Source organism: Falco naumanni, chromosome 1 (assembly GCF_017639655.2).
Source record: "Falco naumanni isolate bFalNau1 chromosome 1, bFalNau1.pat, whole genome shotgun sequence".
Taxonomy (NCBI): Eukaryota; Metazoa; Chordata; class Aves; order Falconiformes; family Falconidae; genus Falco; species Falco naumanni.
Window position 1 is genome coordinate 95,900,887 of NC_054054.1, and position 19,556 is coordinate 95,920,442.

General features: G+C 52.1%; 1 protein-coding gene across 8 annotated transcripts; it reads left to right on the plus strand.

Annotated features, from left to right (window-relative positions):
• The first annotated feature begins 30 nt into the window (after positions 1 to 30).
• Positions 31 to 19,276, plus strand: CAMKK2 (calcium/calmodulin dependent protein kinase kinase 2). 8 transcript variants are annotated; one of them, XM_040610093.1, is made up of 18 exons: positions 31 to 547; positions 6,162 to 6,282; positions 6,727 to 7,210; positions 7,937 to 7,984; positions 8,389 to 8,442; positions 8,600 to 8,651; positions 8,744 to 8,877; positions 9,525 to 9,561; positions 10,375 to 10,396; positions 10,688 to 10,776; positions 11,022 to 11,221; positions 11,312 to 11,365; positions 11,833 to 11,906; positions 12,433 to 12,520; positions 12,768 to 12,863; positions 13,420 to 13,548; positions 15,474 to 15,574; positions 15,961 to 19,276. In XM_040610093.1, exons 3-18 carry the CDS (start codon positions 6,776 to 6,778, stop codon positions 16,034 to 16,036), a joined length of 1,689 nt encoding a protein of 562 aa, XP_040466027.1. In that variant the 5' UTR covers positions 31 to 547; positions 6,162 to 6,282; positions 6,727 to 6,775; the 3' UTR covers positions 16,037 to 19,276. The 8 variants fall into 8 exon arrangements, with proteins under 8 accessions (XP_040466027.1, XP_040466045.1, XP_040466052.1 ...); XM_040610111.1 differs by lacking the exon at positions 31 to 547 and adding an exon at positions 827 to 984; XM_040610118.1 differs by lacking the exon at positions 31 to 547 and adding an exon at positions 1,257 to 1,347.
• The last annotated feature ends 280 nt before the right edge of the window (positions 19,277 to 19,556 follow it).

The window sequence follows — 19,556 nt, forward strand, 5'->3', positions numbered from 1 at the left end:
GAGCGCTAAACAAAAGTCCCAGCCCGGCTGAAATGTTTTTATTGTGTATGTTCTCCCGTAGGCCCTGCATATAACTTACCTGCTCTGGTTTTATGGGTGAATAAATGAAGATGGCAGCTAACTCGGTATCTGATACGCCGCTGTTGACTTCTAGCAATGAGATCCTCGTTTTGGAAGAAAAATTAATTTTGGATGTAGTGTGGGATTTCAAGACAGATGGGATTGCACTTTGTGGGTGTAAACCTTTTGTGGGTGAACCTTGGGGCCGGGGGTGCCAGTCCTTTCACCTTGGGACAACAGAAAAGCTGAACATCGTTGGTGTAAGTGTTCGGAGATACCTTGCCAGGAAGCGCTAGATTAAGCCGTGGCACTGTTAGCAACCAGAAAGCAAAGCCAGACCTAAACCTGGCTCCTCTGGAGCCCAGCCGGGTAAGGCAGGAAGAGAATGTCAAGATTTCAGAAAACACTAAGATGTGGTTGAAACAAGGGTCGTCCAGTGCTAGTTTATGCATCCCGTTAATCAGCGTTGCAAGTTGGCTGTTGGCAGGTAAGTGCTTTGATTTTAAAATAGTATTTAAAATAAATAATAATTTAAAAAGTAGATTTTAAGAAGTCTCCTAACAGTGAAGAGTTAACCCAGCGAGGTGGGAATGCTGGTTTTGGTGTCTCGCCCCCACTCAGCTACGTTTTATCAGCGCTGAGGAGTTCAATCCATAAAACATTTGGAGCACCTACGATTTCACCAGAGGTGCATAAAACCTGATTTCTAGAGTGGCTCTGAAGATCCTGGTCAGAATAGCAGCGTTTATCCATAAAGCTCCCACGGGAGCGTGGCTCTGCTCCGGGGAGTTGTACAAATGGGTATGTGGTGCCCACAAGTGCATCTTCACGCAAACTGAGGAGGAGGGTTTGTGCCGGCATGGCGTTCGCATGGGCTCAAGGTTGAAGCTGTTGCTCCGTGTGGAGTCGATCAGAAAACTGCAGGTGAGCTCAGCGTGGGGACAGTGGTGGATGGGGATGTGCTCAATGTGACAAACTGAACGAGGAGCACAGACAAAGCAAGAGAGATGGTCCTCGAGGGCTGATGCCGGGCGGGGAGGTAAAGGCCGTGTCTGAGGTGTCTGAGTGGGAGTGTTGCCTCTGTCCCCGCACTGCAGAGCTGCGGCTTGGTGGCGGTGATGGCCCAGTGATGGCCGCGGTGGCCCAGTGGTGGCTGCAGTGCCATTTCCAACCAACCGGTTTCTAAACCCCCCTTTAGGTGATGGTTTCAGAAGTGTCGGGCAACCAGCTGGAGCCGATGCAGGTCACCCAGTTTGGCCCCAGTTGACCCCACTCCGGAAATTGTGGGTGTGTACGAGGGCAGGGGGCCGAGCCCCAGCGGGGGGATGCTGCGGGTTGTGTCCCTCAGAGGGTGGGATGCGGGGGATGCTGCGGGTTGTGTCCCTCAGAGGGTGGGATGCGGGGGATGCTGCGGGTTGTGTCCCTCGGGGTTTGGGGGGGCAGGATGTGGGGTCCCACAGTGGGACCCCCCGGGCAGGGGCGTTGCAGCCCGCGGCTGCGCTACGGGACGAGGTGGGGCCGCGCAGCCCGCCGGAGGGGGAGGGAAAATGCACACGAAAAATTGGTGTATATATATATATATAAATTATATATAAAAATAAAAAAAAAAACCAAAACCACCCGAAAGAAGGGCTTATGGGGGGGTGGGCGGGAGGATGCTGCTGCCCGGGGGGAAACCTCCCCTTCCCCGGGGCGGAGCGGGGCCTCCCTCCCTCCCTCCTCCTTCCCTCCTCCCTCCCTCCTTCCCTCCCTGCCCCCCCCTCCCTCGCTGCCGCCGCCGGAGCGGAACCGAAAGCGAAGGCGGCGCCGTGCGGCCGCGGGTGGCCCAGCGCGCCGGGGGCTGCGGGGGCTGCGGGCCACCCCCCCTCCCGCCGGCGGAGCGGCGCGTCCCGCCAGGTCGGTGCCGCGGGGGCGGACGGGGGGGCCCGGCCGGGGGCAGCTCCCGCGGCTGCGGAGACAAAGCCGCGCCCGGAGGGACCGGCCGGCGGCGGGCGTGGGCGGCGGGGCCGGGGATGCCCTGGAGCAGGTACCGGCGCCTCCTCAAACGGGGCTTTCCCGGCGGGCTGGCCGCCGGCCCGGGCAGGGATTTGGGCGGGGAGGGGTAGGATCGGGGCTGGTGGTTCCCCAGCCCGCTGCGGGGAGCTGCGCGGAGGCCGGCCGGGCCCGGCAGGAATCCCTCCATCCATCCATCCCTCCATCCATCCATCCCTCCATCCCTGCGGCCGCCCGCGCGCGCCGGTGGTACCCGGCGGGCTGGCAGCATCCCAGGCGCGGGGGGGGTACGCAGGCTAGTGGCCGGCCCCGCCACACCGGGTGTCCCGCAGACCCCACGGGGCTCCTGCCTGGGGAGGGGAGGGCTCGGAGCTGGGGGACTGGGGTGAGTTAGGCCGTGGGGCTGGGAAAAGGTAGGGGAGCTTTAAGGTCAAGAGGCAAGAGAGAGGCCAGAAGATGGAGCTGGTGGAGCTGGTGGAGCGATGGTGTACAGGGGACAGGTCCCGTTAGGAAAAGCCACATGTTGGGTCGCTGCGAGGGACCCAGCGTGGTTAGGAGGTGGGACGCGGCCTCCACGTGCATGACACGGAGGAGCACTGGGAGTGTGAAGGTGACGGTAAAGACCAAAAGCAGGTGCAGGCTGATCGTAGGAAGCGGGTGCAATAGAGCCGTGGGCTGACCAAGCGGCTGTGCAGTGCGACAGGAGAAGAAACCATCCCTGGGGACAGGAGCAGGTTGTCCTCAGGGCCAGGGGGACCATGCTGGGGAGGGGACTGGACGTGTGGTGGCTGTGGGCACTGGAGCTGCCTTCATGGCCCCTGACTGGAGTGGCAGCCCTTCTGGGGGAAGGAGCCCTGACCCTCTCCATGAGCACTTTGTTTTGGGAAAAACAGCCACTAAAACCTGAGAGCCCATGCCTGAGAGCGCTGCAAGGGGGGGGGGCTGAGCCACCAGTGCTGTTCTGAGGAAGGCGCAGTTATCAGATCGTGGAGGTAATTGGGAGGAGGTTTTGCTTTCAACTCAGCCCTAATGTCTTTTAAGTGGTGTTCACAAAGCACAGAACCACTCTCGTTTCCACTTTCATGGGCATCACAGGCTGGAGCCGATTCCTGGAGAGCCAGGAGCCACTTGCCAGCGCTGGACAAGGTGATGGTGGTGCCCTGAGCTCATCCCGGCCTGTGCTCAATGCTGTGCCCGGAGCTTACACTCCCTTTGGGATGCTCATTATATGTTACTTAAGCAGTATTAGGTAGTATCATCAAGATTATAAAAAATCTTGGTAAAAATGTTTTTTGAGTCCTATTGAAACCTGCCACAGGGTTTCTCATGCTGTTACAATGCTATCAGCCCAGCTTTCCATTTTTTCCCCACTTCTTTCCAATCCCTGTGTTGGATGGGCCAGGCAGTGCAGGAGGCTCTTCCATTCACCCTGGGGGCAATGGGAAGCTTTGCTGCTCGGGCACAGGGACCCAGTGCAGATGGGGGCTGGGTGCCAGTTTCCAGTATCTCATTATTTTGGGTGTCCTCTGACTTCTAGAGAAGCTGCTGAGAGATTTTTTTCCATTAAAAGTCAGGCGGGGATGCATATGGTCTTTGTATACTACAGTGACTAATATATTTCTGGCAAGGTCTGCGCTCACCCGTAGGAAGGGAAACTGTGATCGATGCCCCCGTTGCTGCAGATGACACCGCTCTTGGCACTGGTGCTTCCACTGCTGACCGTGACCAGGGAAAGCAAAATAGCCACTGGACTCTGCCCAGCACGAGCTGATAACAGCCCCCCTGCACTGGCCCAGTTAACTTTTAACCACAGACCATCGGTGGCAGCGGGGGGAGGATCCTCTGCAAGTAAAATCAGCCTTGCACCTGTGTAGAGAAAGAGCTCCAGGGAGGGAAGGACAGGCCAATGTGTCTGCACCCTCTGATTTAAATCTGAGCAGCCAGTGCTGGCTGTGAGGTTTCATCCTCTGCACCCTCTGGAATCAGTCGGTGCATTTCCAGCCAGAGGTGGCCGCATCCCAGCAGGGACCAGGCAGGGACCACACGCCCACAGCAGAGCTGGTGCAAAAGGAGGGGGCTGTAAAAATCACTTCACCCTCGCGGGGGCTGATTTCACTCCCATTCGTTTTTGCTAAGCCACGTGGACACTGAGAGAGAGAGCCACTGCCAGGGTTTCACAGACCTCTTTTCATTTTAATATCCTTCTCCTTGCTGAATTAGATGCGAGACTGATTGCTTCGATAATCCTGCCGCAGCCGCTATGGGTTATATATGGATTGCAGCCAAAAGCCGTGCCGATAAATCATTCCTATACACTAGGCTGTTATATTTCCTGAGGATTTTGTGGGCATGTGCTGCTCGCTTTTACATAAGGATCTGCTAGAGCTCACACCAGAATGCGCCAGTTTTCCCTGGGCAAGGACCTGGGTGGGTTGGTGAAACCAAAGCCTCTGGGCTGTATTTTCGTTCTTTGGGTTTATTTCCCACATTCTAGCTATTTTAGTTTTTCCTCTGGCTGGGAATACAGCTGTTCTCCTCCTCTCAGCCTCCCCGTGTGCTTATTAAGGAGAACTGGCTGCATTATCATTAGCAGTTACCCCACATCCCTCGGGGCGGTGTTCAACAGTGGGATCCCACTTTTGGGTTTCTCTTGGGGAAGGTACCATCTCGGCTGGCCAAACCCCATGCCCAGCGCCTTTGCACACACACGCAAAGAGAAAAAACCCTTCAATTTTTCACCCCAGCTGATGTCACAAAGGTGCTTGGATGACTTTTAGCCTGTTTACAGAGCTCGGGGAAGCTTGTTTGAATTAATCAGCCTTGATATGTTTATCCTGGTCAAGCCAATTAACTCCCACTGGCCAGGGCATGCTCGGCTCTCAAGTGTGGCCGAGACTTTGTAACTCGATGTTGCTCTAGCCCAGCAAAGATTGGTGTGAACCCTCGGAAATTCAGACGCAGGTGATGCTCTGAGGGCAGGATGGGATGCCTGGCTGTGCTGTGCCACCGCTGGGGACCAGTGCTACAGCCGGTGATGATGCTGGGGTGGCTTCATCCCGGGGCCGCGCTGATGAGCTGCCTTTTTTGGTGTGGCTGCGGTGCACGGTGAGGGTAGAGGGCACGGTGTTCGGCGTCGGCTCCGGCTTTGGGGGACGGCTATTTATACGTGCCCACTGGCAGGGCGCCCAAAGCAAGCCAGGCAAACAGCAACTGGCCTCAAAATGTATCCCTGCGGGTTCAGGATGAATTGGGGCGGGGGGGCTGCCTGTTTATTTTAATCCATTGGGGAGTGCATTAAAACACGCCAGTGTAGCCGCCAGCAGCACCGGGGCTGGAGGGGCGAGAGAGAATTTTGCAGCCACGATGCCTGAGATGCCCCTGCTTGGCTTGGCTGGCAGCTCCTGGCTCTCTTGCCCAGCAAAGCCCCAGCCAGGAGCAGATCCAGCCCCACGAAACGCAGCGTTTCTGAAATAGTTTGTCCTTGTTGCTGTTCGTCAGCTTATTTATAGCCTTCCCATCCCCTGCCTTTTTCTGCGCCTTGAAGCAGCAAGCGGCACCAGGTCGGCTTTAGCTCCGGGCTGATCCCGCTCAGGCAAAAAAGCTCCGGTTTATAGATTGGTGTTGAAAACAGCAATTAGGCCATTGTGAAGCCTGGAGAAAGGGGGAGATGATTTGATTTCTGTACTTGACCCATAATTTCTGCTGGGCTGATTCAGAGTGGTTGTGCTGCGGGGGCATCGCAGAAACTTCAATGGAGCTGAGTGGAGCTAATTTTATCCGGCCGCCTCGCTGAGGTGTGGGAACCAGGCAGAAAAATGCCTCAAACCTTGCTCCTGCTTCTGGGCTGTTTGTTTCGGGATATTTTTTTGCGCTTGTTTCTGCAGCAACTCATTAACGTAGAAATTAAAACCAGCACCGGTGTCGCAGCAGGGAAGAGCGATGGTTTATAACCAACCAGCCATCGAACTGCCCTGGCTGCTGCAGAGCACCTGTCACATGTGAATTAACACTGTTTTCACCCCTTTTAAAGTTATTATTTAATTATGTGATTTTTTTAAAGAATTCTTTGTTGCTAACAAAATTGTTTTCTTATTTATCTCGCGGTTCAGGAACCGTATTTTTGCACAGAAGGCTGTAGTGAACCTGGGGCGAGGAAGAGAAATTGCTGGCAATGACGGGCTGCAGGAGGAGGCAGTGAGCCAGGGGGGCTGATCCTGCACCCCATGCTTGGTAAGTGGGTCCCCGTGCCCCTGAGCTGCTTCATTTGGGGGGGTGGGGGGTGGTAGAGGTGTGCCCGCTCCGACTGCAGGACTGAGCAGTAAAGCAGGGAACTGAGCTGTATTTTTGCTGGTAGAGTGCAGGGCCAGATCCTGCCCCTGTAAAATGCCCCTTTTGGGGGTGTTTCTGTAGTGGAGGTGCTGGGGTGGTTATTCCCTGGAGGCATTTAAATAAAGGGCGTGGAAGGAGCAGTGGTGGTGGCCTTGGGGCTGAGGCTGGCCCCTGCCGGGGGTCTGCCCCACGGCAGGGTGAGTGCACATCCCGGTGCCATCCTGTGCCACCGCCTTTGGCTTTACCATCCCCTATGGGATGAATAAATTAATCTGCAGAGTAATGACCAGCGGGAGGACATCTGGCTTGCCGAGGGAGCCTGGCTGAGCTGCCCTGTGTTTGCAGGCATGCCCCCCCATCACAGCATGGCCGGGATGAGGCCGTCGGTCGCACCATGCCATCATGCGTCCCCAGCAGCTTGCCCACCCCACGGCCCCTCTGCCGTGATGGAGGCTGCGGCCACCGAGCCCCTGGGGTGCTGCAGGACCCCCCGCCGCTGAGCCCCTGCCGCCCCAGCATGGCCTCACTCATCGTGGTGACCGAGTACGACGCGACAGGGAGTGCAAGCGAGGAGGAGATGAACGCGCCCGGTGGCGAGGGTTTCGGGGATGGCCGGGAGCCGAGGGCAAAGCTGCACCTCTCTGGCCGAAAGCTATCCCTGCAGGAGCGGTCGCAGCCTGCCCACTCACCCGGGGCTGGCGATGGCACCAACGAACGCTTCATCTACCCGTCCCTCCCTTACTCGCCGGTGACGTCCCCGCATTCCTCCCCGCGCCTGCCGCGGCGGCCGACGGTGGAGTCAAACCGCGTGTCCATCACGGGGCTGCAGGTGAGGGGGATGAACACCACTCCCGCAGTCCTCCTGCCCCCATCCTCCTGGTTTCACCCTCTCCGTGGCATTGCTTCTTGCTTGTTTTTTTGGGATAAAACCCCACAGAGGTGGTGTGATATCCTGGTCCATCCTGGGCTGGGGGCACAGCCCTCGAGGAGGGGGACCCCGCAGCTCACCGCATTTCATGCCTTTTGCAGATGCCACCAGCTCTCATGGCTGTGTTTCTTGGGGACCTGGCGGCATACCATGATTTTCCTTTTCTCCCCTCCCAAATAAAAAAAGAGAGAAACCTGCTGAGATCTAAAGAGAAAACGGCCCTGCCCGCCCCCAGCCTGCCAGCAAACAGGCAACAAGTGGCTGCTTTGCCCATTAAAAATAAAAATAGTCAATGCCAGGTCACCGGTGTTAAACTCCCCGGGGCTCTCTTGGCCGCTGATCCCCACTGCTGCCTGCCGGCCGTGCGCTCTTGTTCCACGTGAGCAGACAATATTGCCTGCCCAGCCGTTAACATTTGTAATTAGCCATCTATAAACACGCCGACGTGTGGCCGGGCAGCTGGCGTTTATGGCTCATGGCTCAAAGCTGTCCAGCCCCGAGCGAGCGCCCGGGCAGAGCGGAGTAGGGGGTGAGTTTGCAGAGAAAGTTTTGCTGGAGATGTAAGAGGAGGAGAGCAAACACTAGTGGTTTCGTGGCTCTTGTCCGATCGCCCCTCTCTCCCCGCAGGACTGTGTGCAGCTCAACCAGTACAAGCTGAAGGATGAGATTGGGAAGGTGAGCGTTGGCCGGGTTTGGGGTGGGATGGGGCGATTGAGGGTAGCAGGGCGGTGGGCTCACTTTTGCTTTCCAGCTGGTGAGGCGGCACATTCAGCCACTTGCCACAGCAACTTGGCCAGCTCCTTGCTGCGACGCCAGTCTCTTCTGGGTGGTGCTGATTGAATTGAATATTTTTAAATTATTAATTTTCACCATTCCCCCTCCCTCCCATGAAATGGGGCATTTGAAGCCTTTCTTTGTCAGCAGTGTGATGCCAGACTGTATGCCCCGCTCCTCCCAGCATCGCCTACCAGCTCGGGGATCTGGGTGGGGCTGGGTTTGGGAACAAGCCCGGTTTGGTGCTCTGGGGTTTTTTTTGGGGCTGTCCCTAACTGGTCCCCCATGGCTGTGCCCCTCTCTAGGGCTCCTATGGAGTGGTGAAGCTGGCCTACAACGAAGACGATAACACCTACTATGTGAGTAGCACTCGGCCTTGGAGCTCACAGTGGAGGGGGTGGGATGGGGATGGATCCCCTCTGCTGACTCCCTGCCCAGCTCCCTGCTGGCCCCATTCTGCTGGCCCCATTTTATCCTTGATTTGCCCCAAATCCCACATTCTTTCCCCTCTTTCAGGCAATGAAGGTTCTTTCAAAAAAGAAGCTGATGAGACAGGCAGGCTTCCCCCGTAAGTGGCACCAAAGCTTTAGGGTGGGGGATGCTTTGGGGACCACAGGGGCTCATTCCCGACTGGACACTCCATCTTTCCCTTTCCCACAGGCCGCCCACCGCCCCGCGGGGCCAAAGCTGCCTCCGAGGGCTGCCTGCAGCCCAAGGGGCCCATCGAGCAGGTCTACCAGGAGATCGCCATCCTGAAGAAGCTGGACCACCCCAACGTGGTGAAGCTGGTGGAGGTGAGCACCAGGCAGCCCCTTTCCAAACACCAGCCCGAGTGTGCAGGAGCCTGGATGCTGCAGGGATGGGTGGAGGGGAGCGACCACAGCAGGGCTGGGTTGGCCGTGGCAGGTCCTGCCTATGGGAGACTCGTGCTTTCCCTGGTTTAAAAGGTTTTTCATTCCCACCTCCCAAAAGAGGATTTTTTGGCTTCCTTGCCCAGAAAGGGAAATGCAGAAAAATGTTGTTTCCTTGGAAGAAACAAGTGCTCAGATGGGGTTTGGGGAGGAACTGGTGTTTCTGCGAGCTCTGCGGTACAGCCGCTCTGCCCTCCGCCCACTGCCTGCATGAAACGGTCCAAAAATCAAGAACTAAGGATGTGCAGGCTGGAGTTTATTTGGATCATGAGTCAGATGATGCTTCCTGTGTGTTTTAAATATTTACTTCCTTGAAGTACAGCTATATCTCTGTCCTCTTTTTTCCCCCACCCCTTGTGGGTAGAAGCTTGGAGATTCGCAGACCTCGCTGGTGGTGCAGATGGTGCAGGACTGAGACAGCTGCTGTATAAAAAATCATAGAATCATTTAGGTTGGAAAAGATCTTTCACAATGTTTAATTTGCAAGGGGTTTTGGTGCTGTTTAACTGCCTTTCTGCTTCTTTCGGCAGGTCCTGGATGACCCCAGCGAGGACCACCTGTACATGGGTAACTGCCCACTGCTCTGTGGCGCTCATGGGGTGTCAGCAGGATGGGAGTTTGCTGGGGAAAAGGGTTCCCCCCATGTTTTGGGGTGTCTGTGTGTGGGGTTGAGTCTCTGCTCTGGAACAGGTGTGGCCTGCATGTGCTGGAGGAGCAAATCCCTTCTAATTGTCGGAGCAAGTGGGATCCATTCCAGGTTCAGAGAGGAGACAGGAGTGCTTTATAGCACTTTATAGGCTTTAATTCAACATCAGCACATGCTTTGCCATGAAAGGCACCAGCATTTATGTTCTCAGCTTTGAAGCCAGGCTGCTAGAACGTAGCTTTATTTCTTTGGCTTTGAGAACAAGGCACATGTTAATTATCCATGGTATGGATGAGCCGCTTCCCAACCTGGCTTGCAGACGGCAGTGGCTTGCTTGATGTAAATACACACACTTTTGAGGAGGCATTTCTCTTGCATCGTTTATGTTCAGCCTGTACTAGAGAAGGAGTGTGCGATACCGTCATGGCCAAGCACGGAGTGGGGGCTTGGCTATGGTTTCACAGGCAAACTGAGGGGTTTGGGGTGCCGGGGAGGGGGGGCACTTCATGATGCTGAAGCTGCAGCACTGAGAAGGTAGTTGGTACCATCCCCTTAACTAAAAATGGGAGCAACCAAAATGCAATGTGCCTTGCATAAGATGGCATCTCCTTTTTTAAAAAATGTATTATTTTTAGAATGTTTGTCATTAAAATAATGGCTTTTGTGCTGAGACTGTGCTCGTAGGAGCTCCAACCTGTAAGTGATCTGTAATCACCTTCTCTTTTGTGTTTCAGTGTTTGAACTGGTGAAGCAAGGGTGAGTATTGAACTCCAGATCTAAACCTCCTAAAGCATGACCGTGAGATGGGTTTGTGGGTGGCACAGCTCGGCCACCTGAGGCGGGCACGGGACACAGAGGCAATGAGGAGATTCATGGTGGGTCTCCCAGGGTTTGGGTAGCATCTACCCAACCTAGTGGCAGTTATGTACACCCTGTATGTGCCTGCATTTGGGGCTGCATGCTGGTGCCAGCCAGTGCCAAAGCCTCTGGGACAGGTTTCGACACATCTGGATGGGGAACGAGGTCTGTTCTCTCTTGCCTTTGCAGCCCCGTGATGGAAATCCCAACGCTGAAACCTCTCAGTGAGGACCAGGCTCGGTTCTACTTCCAGGATCTGATCAAGGGCATTGAATACTGTAAGTATCTGTGCAAAAAGGTTGGGATTTCTCTCTTTTTTTTTTTTTTTTAAAAACACCTGGGGCTGGACTTTCTGCTGCTGTACAGTGCCATTTCTGGTGGCTCATGCTATTGCACAGAGGTTTTTGAAGCTGGGGCTGGTGGTGATGTTAGCAGAAAGGCTTAGAGCCTTGCAGGGGCTTTGTGGCTCCTTTGCTGCAGACTGACGGCGCTGCTGAATCGCTGTTTTTTCCTTTGGCTGCAGTGCACTATCAAAAGATAATCCACCGGGATATTAAACCTTCCAACCTCCTTGTGGGGGAAGACGGGCACATCAAGATTGCTGACTTTGGAGTGAGCAATGAGTTCAAGGGAGCTGATGCCCTTTTAACCAACACAGTGGGTACCCCCGCCTTCATGGCCCCAGAGACACTCTCAGAAACCAGGAAAATCTTCTCTGGAAAGGTATTTAATAGCAACTTGAGAGTTTTCAGGTGAATCTTCCTTGTACACAATGTCCATTGCAGATCTAACTATGCTTTCTTCGCTCTGCAGGCTTTGGATGTCTGGGCCATGGGGATCACACTGTACTGCTTCGTGTTTGGGCAGGTGATGAGATTGAATTTTTGGTACTGTTGGTGGTTAGGGGGGGTTGGTGTGTGCCTCCACATGCCAGGAACGTGGTGGAATTTGCACCCTGCCCCCCTGTTTGAGCAGTTGGGTAATGCCAAGAGGAGATGGGGATGTGTGGGTGGAAATGGGAAACCTCTGCCTGTCCACAGAGCGGGTGCAGCCAGAACGTCTGTGTTTCTCTTTTTCCCTGGGGAAAAAATTCTGTCCCTGGCCAGATTTTTTTAAGAAAGGAGCTGTTGTAGTAATTTGGTCATTCTTAGTCAATTTTATTTTCATTGTGTTTCAAAGAAGACGTTGATATAACAGGAAGTCTTCTGGTATTTCCCTGTAATTGGGTCCTTGCTCTTTCAGACCCTGCGAGATCCCCATGCTGGACTGAAGCCCCATTGCCGCTTCTTAACAGAGGTTGTTGCTTTTCTCATTGCTCTTTTTCTTCACGGCAGTGCCCTTTTATGGATGAAAGGATCCTGAGTTTACACAATAAAATCAAGACCCAAACGCTGGAGTTCCCAGACCAGTAAGTACTCAATCCCCCCACTGAGCCCCCAGCCTTTATTTAAAAGCTCATTTGAGCCATTTCTCAAGCACTGCCTGGGTGGGGCTGGATCTGCTTGGCTGTGGTTTTGCAAAACTCAGTCTCTGAGCCCTTCTGTTGGCCCTCTGCCCCAGAAAACTTCCTTTGTATTAAACATGAAGGCAACATCTCTTGGTTTGCAGCTGCCAGAGAAGGAGTATTTGAAATTGAAGAGTTGCTGCCTGTTGGCTTTTCACCTGGGTGGAGCAGCCCTGTACACATGTCATCACACTTTGGATTGCCCAAGAAGGGGATATTTTGCTTCCCTGGGGAGACTGGGGAGGAAACCTGGATTTTGGGGTTTTTGGGTTGTGCACCTGGGTGCACAAGTACCCGGAGCTGCATCCTTGCCAGGGCTGGGGTCCAGCCTCAGCCCGCATGGGAAAGCCCACGGTGGCTGGCACTGGGGTGAGGAAGGTGGGCAGCATCCATCCCCTTCCCCGTCTCATCTCCCCTCTCCTTTCCTCAGGCCAGAAGTTACAGACTTCTTGAAGGATTTGATTACACGGATGCTGGATAAAAATCCTGAATCTAGGATTTCGGTCCCAGAAATCAAGGTACTGACCCAACCCCCTGGTGTTGGCTGTGGATTCTCTTCTGTTGGGTTCTCCTTGCTCGGCTTTTTTTGGGAGTCAGTTTGATCGCGCCAGGCTAGGTCCTCCCCCTGTGCCCAGGGCCCCTGGGCAGGTAAGTCCCAGCTCCTTCCCCTGCTCCGGGACCTGCTCAGCTTTGGGACCTTTGGTGCCTACAAGAAGTCACAGGCAAAAGGAAATCCCCTGAGTACAGTATTTCCTCTGCTACCAGGAAAGTACTGTGCAACAGCCTTTCGCAGGAGATTTCTGGTCCTCCGCCCCTGTGGGAGCCTGGAAGGGGCGAGAAGCTGAGAAAATGGAGACTAAGGTAGGGGGAAAGGATTGCGGGGGAATTGCTGAACCGTTTTGTGCTCCTCCGGCAGCTGCCCAAGATGCCAGGTGTGTGGGCAAGGAGAAAGAGGAGTTTCCGCCTTCTGTCATGGATTAATCCAGGTCCCAGACTAGGGCTCGGTGGGTCTCCCCATCACTGCTGCTCATATGTATGGTCTGGAATAAATCACTCCTGCCTCTTGGTGCTGTCTCATCTGTAAGATGAGAATGAAAACAGGGCATCTTCCCTAAAACCCGGATGAGATGGCCAGTGCTGTAGGTCACCAAGATGATTGCTCAGCTGTGTAGATGGGGCCAGCGCTGGCTCCGAGTGAGCCACACCATGGCATTTTCTGCTCCGGGCTGAGATGTTCCTGGCGGCGCCAGGGTGAGCTGGCTCTCTGGCAAGATGACATGTCTCTCCCCTGCTCCCTGGTACTTCAGGAGCACATAGGGGCCATAGCTTGGGCAAGGAGATGCGTTTGCCAGGCTTGTGTTGTTTGAGTTACGAAAAAGAGGAAATCGTTCCTGACAGGCTGTGTTATTAATTGAAGTTGCACCCTTGGGTCACCAAGAACGGAGCGGAGCTGCTGCCCACGGAGGATGAGAACTGCACCCTCGTTGAGGTGACGGAGGAGGAGGTGGAAAATTCGGTCAAGCACATCCCCAGCCTGGCCACCGTGGTGAGTACAGGGGAGGTGATGGTCTGTGGACGCACACTGGGGTCCACGCTGCCTCCCGAGGCAGTCCTGAACAGCTGGAGGTTGCTGCTGAAGGGCAAAAGCATTGGGCAGGAGGGGAGAAAAGACGTTCCCTGTCTTGGAAACAATCACTGCAAGACTGGGTCTCAGCACCTCACTGGAGGGGGAGTGCACTCCCCTGCAGCGTGGGGGAATATTTCAGAGTGGTCTCAAAGGGACCCACGAGCAGTCTCCACGCTTGAGCTGGCTGCCTAAATATCACTGTATTTGCTCAGGGCAAAAAAGCATCTAGTCCAGGACTTGCCTGCAGCCAGGAGTGGGTGTTCTGGCCAGGCACGAGGAGCTCCTGTCCTGCTCTGCCCATCTGGCCATAGGGGCTGCGGGAGCTTCCCAGGATGGAGATTTTATCTGGGCCACAGCGTGTGCCAGCCCCCGCCTGGAGCTATTCTTGGTGAATTAATCTCATCTCTTTTCAAGCTCATATTTTTATTCTCTGCAACCCACTGCAGTGGTGAGAACCACAGTGTAACCCTGCCCTGTGGGTAAAGTGAAATCCTTTTGGGTTTTGAGCATGATGATTTCTTTGCTAGCACTTACGCTAGGAGAAATAGCACGCGATCATTTGCAGTTCTCTGGCACGGTGTTATCTGCCTGTGATTTTTTTGAAGTCCAGGTCTCCCTTTGAAGCCCCTTTTTGTGTCTCATGGCTGTGCCCACTTCTAGCCCCATTTCTAGAGCTCTCTCCCATTCTCATACCCTGCAGAAGTCTCTTCAATTGTAGATACTTTAATATGCAAATGTGCCTTGCACTGCTCAGGCTAAAAGAGCAGATCTTGCCCTAAAGGGATCACCATTGATGAGGGGTTTTCCCCCTTCTTTTCAGAGGTGACTTGCCATGCAGCGGAGAATGGCTCAGTGCTCCTGGCCCTGTTTGAAAATCCAGGTGTATTTAACACAGTTCAGGGCACATGAACTTTTACTGTCACTCTTGGTTCCTAAATAAGCCAACACCTCCAGGCAGATCTTGTATTTTCCCATTTGCATTTGTTCTTCAAAATTACCCTCTGGTGCCTGATCTTTGTGCATCCACCTGCAGGCATTAACACTGAGTATGAGGTTCACGTGGCTTCAGCTCTCACGTAAAATGCCTTTCCCCACGGGACCTTGCTGCCATGGGCATTTCAGACATGTAAGGGCTCTCGGTGCGCCACGTGAGCAGATAAATGAGGCACAGAGGGATGAGAAGCGATATAAAATGATGCCGGAGGTCCCCAGAGCAGGATGTAGATGCCAAGGCAGGGTCAAGTGCTGCTCATGCTGTTCTCTGCTCCCATCAGCAAAATAAGTTGGGAGATGCTTGGAAAGAGCCCCAGCACTTGCTCTGTACACAGCAGTCTCCAATTGCAGCTGATGCTGGGTAATATTGTATTTTGCAGCCAAAGCTAGACAAACGGCCAATTTTTCACCTTGGTTCTGGTAAATGTTATGGCAAAATTCTGCTTCCTTCTTTCCCTTCTCTTTTTCCATGAATTCTTCTGCCAGGTAATCATGAGGAACTGGGAATTTGCAGGTACTGGATGCAGTAATCAGTAAAACCTGCTTCTGGAGGGGAGAAAATCTTCCCAGGCTTGGTTTTGCTCTCCTTTCCAGCCTTTCGCACCTAGTGTGGCTCTCAGCTGCGTGTTGCACCGTGGGTTTCAGACAAGGATACAGCCCCTGTATGAAACACCTGGAGACTTGTAAACACACTTCCTTCTTCGCTTTTTTTTTTTTTTTTTTTTTAAGAAAAGAGAACTTTGACTTGTTTTCACTGGTTTTCTTAATTGCTTGGGCATGAGGGTTGGGTGTTCCTGTTGCTCCTGAATGAAAGAAAAGTGTCCCTGATGAATTCCCATTTGGTCTTGCAGATCTTGGTTAAAACCATGATCCGGAAGCGATCCTTTGGGAACCCGTTTGAGGGGAGCAGGAGGGAAGAGCGGTCGTTGTCTGCCCCCGGGAACCTGCTGCCGTAAGTGTCATCGCCTCACCTCAACCCAAAAGGACATTTGCAGCTTGTGTTAATGCTCTGGAAAATGCTGCAAAGCACAGGAGGATAATCTGAGGAGTTGGGCTTTGAATCTTTTTTGTGGGGCCACGATTGGGGTGTTCACACCCCCTCTGCCTGACCCATAACCACTTTATGGGATGATTTTTATGATGTGGCATATCCTGCTGCTCTGATGGGCTGAAAACCATCTTCTTACGGCAGTTCCAGCCTGTTACAGGGGTGCTGGGGGGAGGTGACATGTGCTCAGGGTCCCAAAGGTCTCGTGGCAGGGAAGGGGCAGATGTTGGTGTCTCATCTGCTTTGCCTTTCTCTGAGTCCCTCAGCAACTGTTTTATTTCCTTTTAAAGCAGGAAACAAGGCAGTGAAGATAATATGAAATGCAACGACTTGCCCAACGTGGGAGAGGAGGAACTTCTTTCATGAACATCAACTTTATGGTTCTGTTGAGCAACTTGGTCCGGGGCACATAATAAAGTGTGCAGCTGAGGATGAGCGATGTTAACAGAGCCTCCACCAAACACAGCATGACATGGCACTATTTCAGTATAATGCTGGATGTAGAGCTTGCACAGCAGCATGTTATAAGACATCCAACTACTTGTCATAAACATTGAACATCTCCGATTGCTTGGACTGCTGACTTCAAGTGGGAAAGGCACTGGCTGATAGCAGAGAGGTGAGCTATCGCGTTGAGCAGCAACAGTGCTTTGCAAAAAAAACCAAAAAAGCAAAACCAAACCATCAAACAAAAATGCATTTGGATCTGCTTTGACCTGGGTTTAATGTCAGATAATTTCTGGGGACTAGCGCCAGCGCCCCAGGGGTGTTGTACGCCCATTGCATAGGTGGTGGGCACACACAGAATGGTGAAGCTTCTGCAAAGTGGCATATGTGACAGTAAAACTACACATGCACACTTTGAGAGTTCACGACCTACCAGAAGTAATGTTGCATCTATTTCTCATAGTTCTGGTTTGTTTTTAATTGACGCCTTTTTAACTGCATGGGAACAAGGCAAAAACCCACCTTCTCAGCTTTTTAAAGAATGCCTACCTTTGTGAGCCGAGTTGTATTATACAGCATCTTCGGGGTGTTCAGAAAGGGAGGTTAATTACCTCCTAAGGTAATTAACACCTTTCCTAAGGTGTGACTAGGACTTGGTAAGTTGAGTATTCAGTGTATGAAAGGAAAAGGTATTTAAGGGCTTAAGTTCAGTTTGAACTATTTTTGCTGCAGACATACGAGTGAAAGGTGGTGTTTAGCTGAATGTTTGTTTTGAACAGCAGAGGAAGCACTAACAGCAGTTTGTTTATAAATCTTTTACTTGATCTAGGTAGATATCTTATTAAATATAAAATTCAGGGTAAAATCCTTCACTTCCATGTACATTACATGGTTTACTACAATTAAAAATAATACAACTTATGCTATTTTTTAAGTATAGACTTAGGGCTTGCTTAGAATTTAAGATCTTAATGAAATACTTAGATTAGCTAGTAATTTTCAAAGGAACTTTTGTTTTCCAAACTCTTAATCTGGATTTTGGGGCCAATGCTATGTATTTTTTGCAAGTTCGTTACCAGTAATTTGTGAATGCCTGTGGATCAGAGGCTTGTTAGTAAATTAAGTGTATACCTAATTCATGGATTGTTTCTTATGAAGAGCTCTTTCACCTTCAGTCAGATTACTCTGATTATTTTGTGGTGCTTGTAAAAAATAATAATCTATCGTGTGGTGGGAGAGACTCTGGTCTCCCTTTCCCAAGTTTGCTGTGCTCCGACAAAGCTGGAGAACAGCAGGCTGTGGGTGAGCTGGAGAAGAGTCAGGGTTTCCGTGAGGAAAGGCGTCACGGTAAGTACAGCTGTTTTGTGGATGGAGCCTGGGGCTGGGAGGGAGAAGGTCTGACCTCTTCTCAGCCTGATTTGTTGTGTGACCTTGAGCAAGGCATTTTAAATGACAGTGTACCCAAAAGAGGGGGAGGATTCGAATGTCCCAAGTGTGTAAGGGACTGCCAAGGCCTAATTCTTTGCCCTGAGGAAGAAGGTGGCACTGGGAGAGACCCAAGTGTTGTGATTAATGGTAAGATCTCTGCCTGCTAACCCCGGACCGTCCTCCTGTCCTTGATCTCGGGCAGCAGAAGCAGCACGCCGAGGTCCTTGGCCCTGCTGCAGTCAGACCTGGCCTGGTAATTCCTGTTTAGGACAGGTCTTTGTTAAAGCCAGGACAGTGTTAGCAAGTGTGCAGGTGCCTACGCAAACTGTCCCTTACATCTTTTGATCATTTGAAGCAATGCCTCCCCTAAATTGCAATTTATTACCTAAATTGCAATTGCATTGTTCTGGTGGCCTCTTTCCAAAGCCAGTGATGAAGGCTGGTGGTTTAGGAGCAGTACTATGGAGTTTGGAGCCATAAGACACGCACTGTTTCCCTCCTGTTTTAATCCGAGGCTATGCCAAAGCCCTGCAGCTTCAGCTGTGGGGAAACCAAACAGGTGACGGGTGCCAGCACTACTACAGCTGTCTGCTCCTCCTTTCCTAAACTTTCCATTGTGGAAATGAGTGAGAGTGGGCAGCTTGGTTCTCCTACCCTGTAAATGGACTTGTTCTGGAAAAAAAAAAAAAGAAAAAGAAAAAAATTGCAAACCATAGGGGATCTGATTATTTGTAGCTGGTGCATAGTAATGTGTGTGGTGTGTTTTTGTTAAAGGTGAGTTGTAGAGATGCTCTGTGCTGCATATCTCTGGTTTGTGATTTGTCAGGTGCCTAGCGAGGTAGTTTACATTTACCAAACAGGCTGGCCAGGTGCAATGCAGCTTCTAACCAGCATAAGCTGTACCAGTTCCTCAGCGCCCAGTCACAGGGCCTCAGCTATTATCATAGATCAGTGTCTCGGCTACCACGGGCTTGGTTCGTAAGGATCCTAAAGCTCAGCACTTCCCTAAGGTGCCCTCCGGCATGTTTGTCTCAGTGACAGCTCCAGCAGGGCTGTAGCCAAACGCACATTTCTGAAGGAAATTTGATGTAGGTTGTTCTTGTTGATTAGTTCTGTTGAAAGTATGAAGTGTGGCCGTGTCAGGAAGATATAGCTAAATGCATGACCTGTTAGAGAAGCTGTACTGTATATAAAAACCCGCTCAGTTCCCTAGCTGCTGTTCCTTAGTAGTAATGCTAGCTTTTTTCTTATAGTGAAGTAAACATTTTGCTTGTGCCTTGGAACTGGGCTATAGCTTGATTTCCCCAACTCCCTTCCTTTCAAGCAAGCCCAGTGCTGACGGTAGGCTTAACGCTGGGTACTAAGCCTTTTTGGCTCTGAAAGCACACAGGAAAGTGCTAAGGGGAAACCAGGCCTCTTGTCCGAGTAGTTTTTCTTGGTGGTCCCCTCTTACCTATCAGGCAATTAATTGATCTGTTTCTTTTCTAAGGTCCTGAACTATTGCTGATTTTTATACTGTTTGTTTAATGACCAAGGCTTGTGTTTCATCCCTACCCCTTTATTATGCATTTAACTTTATCAGGTGTACCAAGTTTAAATACTGTGTATTTACCACTTTTAAACTATATTACCTAAGAAGAAAGGGGAAAAAAACCCCAAACAACTAAGTGTTTTTCCACACAGCTGTTCAAGCTTCTCTGTACAAGTTGAAATAAATGACATGCAACCAAACCCAGAGTTAGTTGATCAAGTGGAACCATTATCCTGTTTGACTGGTCTTTATCAAGTTCCGAGAGTTTGCTCGTTGGAAGAAGAGTCTGAAACCACCTTTCTATGTTAGTGAAGTCTGGTGCTCTACCATTACTGGGGATCTTGGGCTAGGATGAGACCACAGTGGCTTTTAGCCACTGCATGATCTAAACAGAGCCATTCACATGCATAGCCTGGAGTGCTGACTCTTGGAAAGGCACCGTTCAAGTTGGGACTCAGCTTAATGCTCAGCAGCAGGCAA

Bases quoted from the DNA above. Each gene is read 5' to 3' on its own strand.
- CAMKK2 (XM_040610093.1), top strand. From the start codon at position 6,776: ATGCCATCATGCGTCCCCAGCAGCTTGCCCACCCCACGGCCCCTCTGC. The intron at 11,907-12,432 runs GTAAGTACTCAA...TCCTTTCCTCAG, and splicing joins ACGCTGGAGTTCCCAGACCA to GCCAGAAGTTACAGACTTCT. The intron at 12,864-13,419 runs GTAGGGGGAAAG...TATTAATTGAAG, and splicing joins CTGAGAAAATGGAGACTAAG to TTGCACCCTTGGGTCACCAA.